At 37.6% G+C, this 16,235-nt stretch overlaps 1 protein-coding gene across 1 annotated transcript; it reads right to left on the reverse strand.

The window, feature by feature from the left end:
• Positions 1 to 15,271: 15,271 nt before the first annotated feature.
• Positions 15,272 to 15,775, reverse strand: LOC127136722 (uncharacterized). Its single transcript, XM_051063249.1, has one exon. The coding sequence runs from the start codon at positions 15,773 to 15,775 to the stop codon at positions 15,272 to 15,274; it is 504 nt and encodes a 167-aa protein (XP_050919206.1).
• Between the last annotated feature and the right edge of the window lie 460 nt (positions 15,776 to 16,235).

Genomic DNA, 16,235 nt, shown 5'->3' on the forward strand with positions numbered 1-16,235 from the left:
TCTCATTGGCTTGGGAGAACAATTGCGCTAGGGGCCATAACTGTTTCATTATGTATGTTGGTGCATGTGTATGTATGTTGATGCATGTGAATATATGTTGATGCATGTGAGAGACGATTTATATGATAAATAAGTCGGAGAGATCATAACAATTACAATTCCCTCAAATTAAATATTAATTTTATGCTTTCCAAGTTTTAGCACTCATCAAGACTAGTATCGGATAATGCAGGTTTCGCCTACGTGAGGTGCATGTTCTATATTAGTAAGGTGCGATGGGACAATTGTAATATCCAATTGCTAAAACAATGGGTCAAACTTAACTAAACAAATTATAATAAGATTATATATGTGTAGCACCTTAAATTTGCACCTCCCATTTGTATATACATTTCATTTTTAGGTCATTAACATTGCATTGTCATTGCATAGTCCATTGCATCTCATCAGGCAAGACTGGTTAGGAGATTCAACTGTGCAAGGCCATAAGAGCATTTTCCATGAGATCAAAGCCCTAGGGTGATTCCCATGAGTTCACATGACCCAAGGATCATTTTGAAGTGGTTTAGCCAAGTGCTGAAGGCTCAGAACTCATCAGTCCATGTGCAAATCATTTGAGGCCCACAAAAGTCAACAAAAGTCAACTGCACAGTCAACTATGGATTTGAAGGTGGGAAGTGGTTAGAGATGGTTCATTCATGTTCAAACAAGTCTCATTTGACATTTCAAACATCAACATTGAAGAATTTGAAGTCAGATCAAGACTTTCCCAAAATAGCAAGTGACCTGTAATTTGAACTTTCCAAAAATGGCAAGGTTTTGGACCAACTTCAACTCAAGATTACATCATCAAGAAAGCTTCAAATGAAATTTTGTCCAACATGAAAGTTGAATATCTTTCTCTCCCATTTCCAAAAAGTCCAAGATCATGGATTTCTCATGTGTGGTTGAGGAGATATGGTCCAATCATGGAAAAGTGTGTTCAAAAGTTCAAATGAGCATAACTTTCAAACCAAAACTCCAAAATGAGTGGTTCTTTTTGCATTTTGATCCTTGTAACATGTATTTTCCAAGCATACCATTATTTGACATGAATTTCATTTGCATGGCCTTTAGTTTATTCATGAAGTTTTTGGAAGAAAATTGCATAACATCTTTTTGATTGATCATGAGCATATAAAACCAATCCAAAACCTTGCATGAACTCATTTTAAGTGGATTTGGGCCTTGAAAGAGCACTGTTCACGTGCATGGGGGTGCATGAAGTGAAAATCTCATTTTTGCACAAACACCTTCCAATTTACTAATCACAATTGCATTTGGCTTAAGCTGGTTTTAAACAGGATTAGCATGGAGTATATATATACTTAACCCTAACTGTTTTCACCATTAACACATTTTCAGATCTAGAATCACAAAATTCTCAAAACTTTTCTCTCAAACTTTTTTCCAAATTCTTCAAACAAGAACATTTCCTATTGATCAATTCATCATCCTGAAGTATTGTTGAGAAGGTTTGGACGTGGAATCAAGAGAAATTGTGGCATATTGAGCTGGATTTGAAGCTTGAAGGTTCCATGGCAGTTGAAGATTAAGCTGGTTTCGTGCATCCTTGAGCTTCAATTTCATCATCATTCACCTCACTAAGCATATTGGAAGAGTTCTGGAGCATCATAAGCCTTGAAGCAAGCTGAATCCAGTTCTGTTCATCAAGAGGTCAGTTTTTCGACCTCTTTAATTCTCAAATTCATTATGCTAATTGTGTAGATCCTTGAATGGTGATAATTCTGGTACAAATTTGGAGTGATTTGGCGCAATATTCACAAAGATACATGCATTTCAAGTTTTGATGTTGATTTTGATTTCCTTCGATTTGGCTTTGTTATGTTGTTTTTGCATGATTTGTTTGTAAATCCGTGATGTATGTGGAAAGATGAATCGATTGCTATGCTCATGTCTCATTTCTGGAACATTTTTTTGAGATCTGGAAAATCCAGATGAAGATCTTCATGATCTTCATGAGCTTCATGCGTTCCAGTTTTGGCCACGATTTTGCTAGGATTTAGCTAGGAAAGTTCATCTGTTTGCTACGAAATCTGGAAACACGTTGCATGGCTAGGGTTAAGGCAAAACGAAGTCGTTTTGTTGAGCGCGCCAATTTTGAAAGTGCGCATGGTTCGAGTCTGAGCGAAGACGTTTTTTTAAATTGCAATACATTTTCTTCCTTTCCCTCCACATTTCATACCTTGGCTCCATTTCATTTTTCAAATTTTTCCTAAACTTCCAAAAATCATATAAAATTGAAAATTAATCAAAATGATCTCCAATTTTTTGCATCATGATCCTCATTCTGTCTACCTTTTTATGATCATTAAATTGCAAGTTGTACCTGGCTTAAAAAATGATTTGTCCTAGGGTGTTTGAATATATATGCATGTTTGACCTTGCCTTGTTCCATTCATCATAAAATGCTCAAAAATGATCCAATGCTTCTGAAATTTTGTGTGTGATTTCTAGACATGTTGAGTGATGTTTTGGCTTTGGTTTGAGATTTTTCCCATGATCCATCTCTGTTTTACGATTATGCTAACTTGGTGTGACAATTTGTGACACACATGTGATTGTCTTGATTATGCTATGTGATTGTCATGCCTAATGATGTCCAATGCCTCTAATTTTTTGTGTGATGACCATGTTATATGTCCTGTTTACTCATGAATTTTGCCAAGATTATTTGAGTCATTTTTGATTTGATGTGCATTTGTTTCTTCTGATGTCTCAATGTGATCACCATTTGCATGCCTTGCCATGTTTTGTTCATGAAATGAATTTGGTTAATGATTTTGGTATGGGACTTTTTGAGATGTGTTCTTCATTGAATGAAGATGATTCATGTTAAATTTCAAGTTCTGTTTTGAATGTTTGACCCTCTTTTGACCCTAGGCTTTGACCTAGTGGTTTGGACCCACTGTTTGGATTATAGATTTCAGGTTCAGATGCACATTGCCATGATTGGAGTGGCTCATTCATTTGAGTTTGATTAATTGGTTGATGATTGGCTAACATTGTGTTGTTTTGTAGGTTGATACCAATTTATTTGTGTTGTGCCTTATGGCTTGCACATTGGTGCCTGATGCATTGCCTGTCTGTTTATTATTGCCTGATGACTGTTGATTATTTGTCTGTACAGTTGAACTGATTAGTTTAGATTTTTCACAGGTACCTAAGTTGCTTAGAGTTCATTTGAACTTGCTTTACTTTGCTTGGTTGCTTAACCACTGAGGTATAATTCTTTGACTTCATGTAGTCTGGAAGACCTGTCCTGTTATGTGGGCAGGCACCTGTCTAAAGCCCTCCTTAAGAGGCAATGCTTGTGAATGTTTACTTTTGTGCCAAGCAGGTAAAGACCTCTTAGGAGGCAATTGGCAGATAAAAGAGATGTGTAATCTATCTCCTGCTACCCAGTGTGTCATTCACTTTGCTCACACACCTTGTGTTGATGCATTGTGGATAATAACCCAAGATCATGTTGTGTCAGTCACTTGTGGAGAAGAGTTCCTACATTCTGAACTCCCACACATTCTATTTTGAGTCAAGCTCTCCCAGGCCAGGGATAAGAGCTGTGAGGTCTTACCCTCACTTCCCATTTCATCTGCTTCACCCTAACTCTCAATGTTAGGGTTAAGAGCTAACCACACCCCATTCCAGTTGGCTTGCTTTTGCTGCCTAACCTTGTATGAGCCCAAACTGTTTGCATATAGTGTGTGTGCTTGCTTTATTGTGCTTGTATGTGTTTGACTGTGCTGTTTAGGATAGCTTGCTCCCTGTGCAAGTTAGATAGAAACCTCAACCTAGGACCATTGTGGATTACATGATAACTATTAGGCTCGAGTCAGGCTCCCTTCTAGTTTGTCATTTCCCAGTCTCTGGTTAGGTTAGAAGTTCTTTCCCTGCGTAGGGGAACTACGTCGCCCTGATCCTCATACCAGATGAGGTACGTAGGCAGGAGATGAGCTGATCTCTCCGGGCGCCCTTTTCTTTTTCAACCCCTTTGTGTGTGTTGGAGTCTGACGCAAGTCCAGTGATTGGCAGTTGGTTTCCTGTGTCTTGTTTGCTTGTTGGAGTCTGACGTAAGTCCAGCGATTGGCAGTTGGTTTCATGTGTCTTGTTTGCCTGTTGGAGTCTGACGTAAGTCCAGCGATTGGCAGTCGGTTTCCTGTGTGTGTGTTTGTTGGTTCAGAGTCTGATGTAAGTCCAGCGATTGGCGTTCGGTTTCCATGTTTGCCTGTTTCGTGTGGAGTCTGACGTAAGTCCAGCGATTGGAAGTCGGTTTCCTGTGTGGTTTTGTTTGGCTTGCGTTAGCCGAGCTACGAGTGCTCTGATTCTTCTCCGGTCAGAGAAGATACGTATGCATAGGATGCGACATCCTAGCGAGCACGTTTCCCCTGTCCCGAACTACGTCGACTCTGATGTATGTGCTTGACAGACTACGTAGGCCCAGGATGCGATATCCTGCCGAGTCCCGTTTCTTCCGTCTTTCCGTGTTTTCTTCCAGTGTGTGTGTGCAGTTTGTGAGCAGTTTTTAGCAACCTTTCTTCTATTCTTTTGTGCGTGGATCCCGTCGAGTACGACGGATGCGTAGGGGTGCTGATACCTTCCTTTCGCATAACCGACTCCCGATCCCATCCTTCTCTGGTCGCGAGACCATGTCTTTTCCAGGTTTACTTCGATCGTTTCCTTTCCCTCCTTTGGGATAAATAACGCACGGTGGCGGCTCTGTTGTTTCATTTTCCCGTCGGTTTTTCGCGTAATGCGACAATATGTTTAGAAGCAAGAGTTGGAAATGATCCATATGATGGATTGGAATAAGGAGTTATTCACCCAACTGAAATTTTCGAGAGTTGTATGAGATACAATTGGAAGGAGTTCCTACCTAAATAACCTAGTTTTATGTAATCCGCCTACGCGGACTTAGAACAAAGTGAAATATGGATCTCGACCCACTAGAAAATCTTCCAACGGGGTTTTCCGAATCAAATGGTGAGGGTCATTTGTTTTGAGTAAAATAGTGGGAGCATATTTAATTAAAGGCCTAATTAAATATGTTATTGATACTTATATTTTCATTAATTCTTATGTAGATTACCATGACAACAAACACCTCTAACAACATCTTGCAATCAATCCTTGACAAGGAAAAATTGTCTGGGACAAATTTCCTGGATTGGCACCGAAACCTGAGGATTGTCCTCAAACATGATAAAAAGTTGTATGTCTTGGAGAAACCTGTTCCTGAAGAGGAACCTCCTAGTTCTGCACCTAAGGCAGAAAGAGATGCTTATAAGAAGCATGTCGATGATGCCAATGAAACTGCTTGTCTCATGCTAGCTACCATGAACTCAGAATTGCAAAAGCAACATGAGAACATGGCAGTATTCGATATGATCGAACACTTGAAGATGCTCTATCAAGAGCAAGCAAGGCATGAGAGGTTTGAAGTTTCAAAAGCCCTTTTTCAAAGCAAGTTAGATGAGGGAGCCCTTGTAAGTCCCCATGTGCTCAAGATGATTGGGTATGTGGAGAACCTTGAAAGGTTGGGTTTTCTCCTCGGAAAGGAACTTGCGACTGATTTGATCTTGCAATCGTTGCCAGATAGATTCAGTCAATTTGTCCTAAATTTCAATATGAATGATATGGATAAATCTCTTCCTGGACTGCTAGGCATGTTAAGAACAGCTGAGCAGAATCTGAAGACAAAAGGGAAGTCCATTCTGATAATCGGAAATGGAAAGAGACAGAACAAAAGGCCCACCAAGCAGGGTGATAAAGGGAAAGGCACGGAAGTTGCCAAACCCAGACCCACTGTTGCTGCTTTGAAGCCTAGTGGAGGCATAGAAAAGGTAGGCACCTGCTTCCATTGCGGTAAGACCGGACACTGGAAGAGAAACTGCCGAAAGTACCTGGAAGATACGAAGAATGGAGTAGAGACTTCAACTTCAGGTATTTTTGTTATTGAAATAAATTTATCTACTTCTGCATCATGGGTATTAGATACTGGATGCGGTTCTCACATTTGTACAAATGTGCAGGGGCTAAAAAGAAGTAGAGATTTGGCAAAAGGTGAAGTTGACCTACGAGTTGGCAATGGAGCAAAGGTTGTTGCTTTAGCCATAGGAACTTACGTATTAACTTTACCTAGTGGTTTAATAATTCAGTTAGAGAACTGTTATTATGTACCTGCAATTAGCAGGAATATTATTTCCATTTCTTGATTGGACAAGTTCGGTTTTTCATTTATAATAAAGAACAATTGTTGCTCAGTTTATTTGAATGATATATTCTATGCTACTGCACAAATGAGCAATGGACTGTATGTCCTTGATCTCGAAATGCCTATATATAACATTAATACTAAAAAAATGAAACCTCACGAGTTAAATCCAACTTACCTTTGGCATTGTCGATTAGGCCACATAAATCAGAAACGCATTTCCAAACTCCATAAAGATGGACTCTTGGACTCTTTTGATTATGAATCATATGAGACATGCAGATCTTGTTTAATTAGAAAGATGACAAAGTCTCCATTCACAGGAAAAGGTGAAAGAGTGAATGATCTTTTGGGCCTAATACATACTGATGTATGTGGACCACTGAACATACCAGCCAGAGGAGGTTTTCAGTACTTCATCACATTCACTGATGATTTCAGTAGATATGGTTATGTGTATTTAATGAAACACAAATCAGAGTCCTTTGAAAAGTTCAAGGAATTCAAGAATGAAGTACAAAACCAACTAGGTAAGAATATTAAAACTCTTCGATCAGATCGAGGTGGTGAGTATTTAAGCCTAGAGTTTGATGACCATCTGAAAGAGTGTGGGATCCTATCCCAACTTACTCCTCCTGGAACACCCCGATGGAATGGTGTATCTGAGAGAAGAAATCGAACCCTGTTAGACATGGTACAATCCATGATGAGTCACGCCGATCTTCCAAACTCCTTTTGGGGACATGCACTATTGACAATAGCTTACACACTTAACCGTGTTCCATCCAAAAAGGTTGAGAAGACACCATATGAGATATGGAGTGGTAAGAAACCACAAATGTCTTACATAAAGTTTGGGGTTGCGAGGTTTATGTGAAACGACAAATTTCAACTAACTTGAGCCCAAATCTGACAAATGCTTATTTGTGGGGTATCCTAAAGAAACAAGAGGGTATTACTTCTACAATCCTTCTGAGGGCAAAGTGTTTGTCGCTCGAACTGGAGTTTTCCTAGAAAAGGATTTTATTTCCAAAGGAACCAGTGGGAGGAAAGTAGAGCTTGAAGAAATTCAAGAATCACAAAGCATAGATACACCTATGGAGGAATTAGAGCAAGAAACACAAGAAGTTATGGAAGAGCAACCTGCTCAAGTAGAACAAGACCAGTGTAGGTCAAGCAGGATACGTCAACTACCTGAGAGATATGGATATCTCATAACTGATCAAGGTGATGTATTACTCATGGATCAAGATGAGCTTGTGACCTACCAAGAGGCCATAACTGGTCCCGAGATTGAGAAGTGGCTAGAAGCCATGAAATCTGAAATGGATTCCATGTACACAAACCAAGTTTGGACCTTGGTAGAGCCTCCTGAAGGAGTTAACCCTATAGGATGCAAGTGGGTCTTCAAAAAGAAGACTGACATGGATGGGAAGGTATATACCTATAAGACAAGACTGGTTGCAAAAGGATATAAACAAATTCATGGGATTGACTATGATGAAACCTTTTCACCAGTTGCAATGCTTAAATCTGTTCGGATTTTACTTGCTATCGCTGCATATCATGATTATGAAATATGGCAGATGGATGTCAAAACTGCTTTCCTTAATGGAAATCTTCTTGAGGATGTGTACATGACACAGCCTGAAGGATTTGACATACCAGAGGAAGCCCAAAAGATATGTAAGTTACAAAGATCAATCTATGGATTGAAGCAAGCTTCCAGAAGCTGGAATCTTCGTTTTGATGAAACAGTAAAACAATATGGATTCATCAAGAACGAAGATGAGCCTTGTGTCTACAAGAAGGTTAGTGGGAGCATGATCGTTTTCCTGGTATTATATGTAGATGACATATTACTCATTGGAAACGATATCCCTGGCCTACAACAAGTAAAGTCTTGGTTGGGGAAATGCTTTTATATGAAGGACCTAGGTGAAGCAGCCTATATATTAGGAATCAGAATCTATAGAGATAGATCACAAGAACTGCTTGGCCTAAGTTAGAGTACATACATAGACAAAGTGTTGAGACGCTTTAATATGCATGATTCCAAGAAAGGATTCATACCTATGCAACATGGCCTGTGTCTATCAAAAACACATACTTAGGTGTTATCATCTCATTCGAGAGATAATAGATAGAGAAGATGTGAAAATATGCAGAGTACCTACACTTGACAATATTGCTGACCCACTGACAAAGCCTCTTGCGCAGGAGAAGCATGATGGCCATACTAGATCTATGGGTATTAAGGGTATGTCTGATTGGCTCTAGTGCTAGTGGGAGATTGTTGGTGTAAGCCCTAGAGGCCAATACTTTTGGTACTTGTATCGAATTATTTATTAATAATAAAAGACTTTTTCTTTATTACGTTTGTTTAATAAAGTCCCTAGAATAGCTAGTCTGTTTAATGTATCAAGTATGACTTAATCATGAGATCACATTAAACATAAGGACACTATTCTTAAAGTATCCGTAGTCGAGCTTTATTGTGAAGTGGGATGACATTAAAGCATTGAGACTATTATGTACATAGACTGATGATCACATCTCATGGATCATGGATAAGGAGTTATCAAGTCTTAAACATAGGTATGAATATTAAGAGTAATATTTATACCGGATTGACCCGCTATGAGAATACTATATAGAAAGTTATGCAAAGTGTCATAAGTTATTCTCATGGTGATAATGGTGTATACCACTCTTCGACCTGAAACCACTATGGACCCTAGATGTAGAGTCGAGTGCTTTATTGCTGATCAAACGTTGTCCGTAACTGGATAACCATAAAGACAGTTGATGGGTACTCCACGAAGCATGCTGAGGGACATGAGTGACCTAGATGGAATTTTCCCATCCTGCATAATAGGATAAATGTCTATGGGCCCAATATTGAACTAGACAAGGATGACACGGTCTATGCCTTGTGTTCAATATAGACATAAGGGCAAAAGGGTAATTATACACATAAGTATTATCACAGAAGGAATTGTCAGATCACATGACATTTTCGTGTCTTGGGTAGCAGTGATGTGTTGCTAGATACCGCTCACTGTTTATTATGTTAAATACATGATTTAATATAATTGCCAATGACGCAAAAACCTACAGGGTCACACACAAAGGACGGATTGATGAGAGATAGAGTAACTAAGGAACACCGTAAGGTACGGTGCCCTTAAGTGAATTGTAGAACATCGTAAAGGTACGGTGTACTTAAGTAGAATACGAAATATGGTAAGGTACCATGAGCTTAAGTGATTTTGGGCATATTATAAGATATGGGCCAAAATACACTTAAGTGGGCTTTTTAGCTTGAAGCCCACACAAGTGGTTCTATAAATAGAACCCTTGTGCAGAAGTATTCATTGCGGTTGCATTGTTTTCGTTTTCTCTCTCTCTCTCTCTCACTCAAAGCCTTCATTCGTACCAGCTAGCATTGAGATTGAAGGAATCCGTTCGTGTGGACTGAGTAGAGACGTTGTCATCGTTCAAAGTTAGTGATTGCTCCGTGGATATGCATCAAAGGTTTTGATCGTCACAAGAGATCTGCACCAAAGGTTTCAATCGTCACAAGAGGTAAATATTCTATCACTGATCATGACCATTCGTAAGGATCTCTAAAGGAGAAAATTTTAATTTCCGCTGCATTTTGGATCGCAATTCTCACACTTCCTTGACCCATCTTGGAAACATCACAATACACAACGAAAAGTTCGGTTGTACTCAAAAGAATCAAAACTAGAGCACTCATCAACTTTTTCTTGAGTTATACAAACTCTCTTCACAACCAACATCCCACACATACGCTTGACCCTTTTGAGCCAACTGAGTCAAAGGCATTGCCAACTTCAAAAAACCTTTTATGATTATGTGATAATAACTAGCTAACCCAAGGAAAATTTTAATCTCCTTAACAGATTTCGAAGTCTCCCACTGCAACATATCATCAACCTTCGAAAGATCAACTACAATACCACCACTAAAAGTTACATGGCCAAGAAGACTCACTTCTCTTAACTAAAACTCACACTTAGATAACTCAGCATATAATTGCTTCTATTTCAACAACTACAGCATAATTCTCAGATGCTTAGCATACTCTTCATCATTTTTTGAATAAATTAGAATGTCGTCAATGAATACCACCACAAACTTATCCAAATACTGATGAAAAGTCCTATTTATATACTCCATAAACACACATGGTGCATTGGTCACACCAAATGACATCACAGAATACTCGTAGTGACCATATCTCATTCTGAACGCAGTCTTCGGAATATCTTCTGATTTCACTCGAATCTGATGGTAACCTAACCACGAATCAATTTTACTGAAAACACGAGCACCGACTAATTGATCCATCAAATCATTGATTCTCTAAAAAGGATATTTATTCTTAATCGTCACCTTGTTCAACTATTGATGGTCAACACACAACCTCGTGCTACCATGCTTGTTCTTTACTAACAATACCAACACAATTCAAGGAGAAATACTTGGTCGAACAAATCTCTTCTCAACTAACTCTTCCATTTATTTCTTCAGCTCGCTCAACTCATAAGCAGACATTTCGTATAGAGCCAAAGAAACAGAACTAGTATCAGGTACCAAGTCCATAGTAAAATTAATCTCTCGCTCTGGTGGTAAATCATTGATGTCTTCAGGAAACACTCTCAAAAATTCACACTGCAGGAAGATCATGAACTACTCCCTTGCGTTTGGCTTCCAACAAAGCTAACATCATAAACACTTGCGACCCATCCTTCACAGTCTCTCGCACTTTCTTAGCAGACACAAACATCAACTTTTCACCTCCATAGAACTTATATTCATGCTCTGGAGGCAAGTCACATATATCTTCAGGAAAACATCAGGAATCACAAACCACTTGCATATCACTAGCCATCACATTTCTCCTCACTCTCCGAGAAGCAAATCTCAAAAATACCTAATCCTTCTCCCTTAAAGACATCCTAACAATATCAACAGATAGGAATCTCGAATACATATCCTTTTTGGATTCAAGAAACTACATCGACTTATCAAAATAATTGGTAAACACTTGGTTTAACACCAACCAATTCATTCCAAGAATAACATCAACTTGTTCCAATGAAAGTGATCCGCTGTCGCATGCGGATCAAAACGAGTAGTTTTTCAAAAATGTAGTTTAACGACAAATTGACTCAAATATCGTTCTCAAGGATTCTTGTTTAATTAATCTACCGATAGAACAAAAAGGGGGGGGGGGTGGTTGGTTTAGATTCGAAAAAGTGATTTTTAAAAGTGATTATAAAATAAGCTGACACGAACCAACCTACTGCATCATCCTCCGACTTATCATTGATTCTTATAAAATTCCAAATCCCTAACGGGTCTGCTCCTATTCGATTACAAGTACCATTAACAAGCGTAAAGGAAATTATGCGAGTAATATTCCCAAATTCCGAATTAAGCAAACGGATTAAAAACTATTGCGAATTAAGCAGACGCAACTTGATCGTTCGTGATAAAATAAAAGCTATGTTAACACGAAATTGATTCGGGATCATCATTCATCAATCGAATTTAAGGATTCTATCCTATAGCAACAATTAGATTAAGCAAATAATTGGAATTATAAGAAGAATTCAAAGGAAATAAATTGGAATTAATAAAAACCTCAAAGCGGATTCTGAATTACAGCAGGTTGATTCAAAAGGGATTAGTTCTCCATAGTCATCTTGCTAGCTCTCAAAAAATCGTACATGAACAGAAAAACGTAACCCTGGTTTTTGGCTGTCTAACCTAGGTAAAAACACTCAAATCCGTTTCACAACTCAACCGGGTCAAGTGTACGATCCAGACCCAATACAACTAACCCAAACAAAATAAAAAAATAATGCAACAGCTTCAACGAAATTTATGGCCTTGCTACAGTCTGATTCAGCTCTCGACTTCTGAACAAAAGTTGTAGATCTTTTTCTTAGCTTTCCATCGACTGGTAGCACGTCTCAATCCGATACTCCTATCTCAAGATATGATTTTTCTCGCGAAAGCTGCTAATGCTGAAAATTAAATACAAAAATTAAATAAGTGCAAAAATAAAATAAATTATGTAAACACATTAAAACATAAAAATAATCAAAGCAAACCGAAGAAATGCTTAAGTACAAACATGGAAGAACGTGCATCAAAATGCACTGATCAGAAAGACAGATCATACACATCCTTAAGAAACACGTAAGGATATTCAACACATCATTGGCTCATCTCTAGCCAAAACATCGCCTTCCCTCTCACAAGGAAGCAAACAACGAGAACACATGGTCATCTTCCCTCAAGGATCACACCATTTTGCTAAGTGACACCATCCTTGAATCCGACCTCTCTTCGGGTTCAGGAAAAACACAATATTCTCAAAACAATTGAACTAGCCAACACTGCACTCTCGCATGCAACAACATGATGTCCCAACTCTCTACAGTTGGAACATCCAAGAGAAACGGACGTTTCTCCCCCACTTGTTTAATTCCCAACTTGCAAATAGAAAACAAAACAAGCATCGATAGTGTTTTTACACATAGGTCACATACTAGGAAAAAAAACATGATTAAATAACCTGGTTTGACGAACCGACCTACTCTGATACCACTATGTAACACCCTAAAAACTCACACGTAATTATCAAAGAATTTAATTAATGAAATACAATTACTTAGGGTGTCACTCACAATAATCATAGCATGCTCCATAACACGGGTTACAATAAAATATTTTACCGCATACATTTGCACTTAGGATGTTTACACGACATCCAACTCATCTGAATATCTTTGCAGCAAAATCATAATAAAAAACATACCAATTTAAAATCTTATAATAGTTTTCATAACAAAATTAAAAGCATCGGCTCGTGAGTCTTCTCAAAGTGATATCACACCAAAATATAAAACAAACATGAGAGCATGCATTGTCTCTTAGGAAATTTCAACATAAAATAAATAATTCGCTCCCAGTGTTACATATCAAAGCATAACCAAAGCTAACACTAATAAACTAAAATAAATAGCTCCATGAGCTAACTTCCACTCACAATAATGTCTCTACCCTTCAGTATCTGCATGATGCCCATGTAAAGACAACATTCAAATAGAAGGGGTGAGAATTCTTTTCAATAATAACATAGAATGTAAAATAGAGTAAAATATCTATACAATCATGCATAATAACGTCACATTCTCACGCCCAAATTATCATCAGCATCACATACAACAACAACAGCATCATACATAGTCATATTTCACGCATATAATTCATTCATGTTATGTAACTCACGACAATGACTCATATGCATGTGGTACCAATTCAACATTTGGTTCTTCTTACGAACTTGATTCCCCCTTCAGAATCCTGAACTCCCTCTTCTGATTTCTGGATAAGTCTTTCGTCCCCCTTCGGACCTATGACTTATCTCCTTCAACATATCAACGATGGATGTATGGCATGGTAATAATGCAATTAACACAACAATTATAATAATATTTAGTGATCCACAATCAATCACACAATTGAAATCATGTGTAACTTAATCCACCCTTCTGGACTACCACCAATATAATCAAACACACTATCCCAATCATTCACAACACATCAAATAATTTGTCAATACGAACCTCGTCTCATCACATTATACACTTCTTTCTCACCTACTACCAACCTTTGATAAAATAATTAAAAATATTGCATATCTGAAACAAAGTTACAACCATCTGTTTCAGCTACCCAACCTTCTAACCATGTCCCAAAATTATTGACGAATTGAAAGTTATTATCAAAACCATGCAGGAAGGCATTATCAAAAAGTTGTTGTTTTCTAAAATTTCCAACACGATTTTCATCTTCTCCAACCCCAAAAACATTGATAAAGTCATCAAAAAAAATATTTTATCCCTAAAACAATATTTTACCCCAAAAACACGATTTCCATGAAATCATCATCAAAAATATTTTATGGTATTAAATTCAGTCATAAATATACTATCAATCACTACTTATATTCATTTATCATGGATCTATATACTATATCAATTCCTAAAACCTTCAAAGATCATCAATGGTGGACATACATGAACACTTTAAAACATAAATTTCATTCAACAAATATCAACATTCATCATCAATCCAAAGATAATCAAACATTCCTCTACCCTTCCATTCATATCCCTATTATTGAATCAAATTTACACCCTTACCATGTAATTTCAGAAAAATTCAAGCTTTTGGTTATTCTCTTCCCTAGAGCTCTCATGAGATTTTCCTAGATTTTTTCCTCTCTTGCCTTTTTTTTTTCAATTCTAAAATTATCACCTGCTATAATCTTTTTCCTTCACTTTTCTCCTCCTAAATTAAAAATCTAATTTCTATCTTTCTAATATTCCATTAAGGTCCAACTTATTACTAACTTACATTATTTATTTTAATTTTTCATAATTCACACTTTTCACCCCAAACTCATTATTTGTTTTTATTTTATTATTTTATTTAAATAATAACACTAATACATTATTTTAATCAATTAAATAGTTATAAATAAATCTACCAACCTCTAAATACTCTCCACACTCTCTACCCAATGATTACTCACCCTTGTTGCCCTAACACATCTCAATTATCATAGAAATAATAATTAGATACACACATAAAATTATAATTAATTAATATAAATAATTCTAGAAAAATAGGGTGTTAGTGTTGCACTGCACTAGTGTGATAGAATTTTGTATTTCTATCACCTTCCACCATCCAAGTAACCTTGGCTCTTTGACACCAAAGCAATTCTTCTTGGAATAGGGTTTTGGAAAGGGAGGTTTGGATTTGTTTTTCAAGTTTTCGAAGACCTTCATGGTCTCTGCCAACCCGAATCACTTTTTGAATACCCTTAAGACGATGTAGAAGTTGAAGTTTTTCCTTACGAATACTACCAATGTTATGAAGCTTCCAATGTTATAAATCCTCAATGGATGGTTCAACTAGCCATGCACACTCGATTTTGAAAGCTTTAGGCACCTTAGTCAAATCCTTATCCATAAGAGTAAGCAAAACAGTGTGATGATCAGAAAACTCAAGACAATGAAGCACCTTAACATGAGCTTCAAGATACATGTTCCTCCATCTGTTATTACAAATAACACAATCTAATTTTTCATAAATTCGCATACCCCTGTAACTAACAGGACCACGCCAAGTGAGAGGAAATCCAAAGCTACCCATGTCAAGAAGATTGCATCGGTTGGTACAATTTTGAAAGAGAGTGCATCTCCGAAGGGAAGTCGGGAGCCCGTCTCTTTTTTCATTCAAGTGGAGAAAATCATTAAACTCTCTGCCCACAATACAACCTGAATCCATGCTAGCAGTAAGGCTAGTCAAATCCATCCACAACTTTTTATTCCTATCATCCAAAGGACTCGCATAAACAGTTGTAAGATACCAGATTTTGCCATCCTCCATAGTGATTTGTGCATGAATTTATTGGAAGTGACAATTGATTATGGATACTTGTATTTGGTCAGCTTTCCAACCCAAAGCATGCCTCTTACAAAACCGCTCGCTTGAGAGAAAGCAAATCCAGAATATCCCAACCTGGTGAAGATACTCTTGAGCTTGTTAGGATCAATTCTCGTTTTCATGATACCAATAAAATCCAGCTTCTTTGCTTGAGTGTAAGACTTTCAGACACAGAAGAAAGCGGTATTACTTGCGCCACGACAATTCCAAAAGAAACAATGTATATTTTGTATATTCATAGACACACTACATAGTAAAGAGGCCTTGAAAAGCCACTCTACTCTTCTACCATTATGGTCTCTTCATGCATATCCTCATTATTAATCTGCGCAATCCAATCATCAGTGACAATTGAGTGATCTTCTTTAGTTTGTCCTAGATGTGAAGAAGCAATAAGAGTTTC

Source organism: Lathyrus oleraceus, chromosome 4 (assembly GCF_024323335.1).
Source record: "Lathyrus oleraceus cultivar Zhongwan6 chromosome 4, CAAS_Psat_ZW6_1.0, whole genome shotgun sequence".
NCBI lineage: Eukaryota > Viridiplantae > Streptophyta > Magnoliopsida > Fabales > Fabaceae > Lathyrus > Lathyrus oleraceus.

What these genes read in the sequence shown, in the direction of transcription:
- LOC127136722 (XM_051063249.1), bottom strand. Translation starts at nt 15,775, where the DNA reads ATGGAGGATGGCAAAATCTGGTATCTTACAACTGTTTATGCGAGTCCT.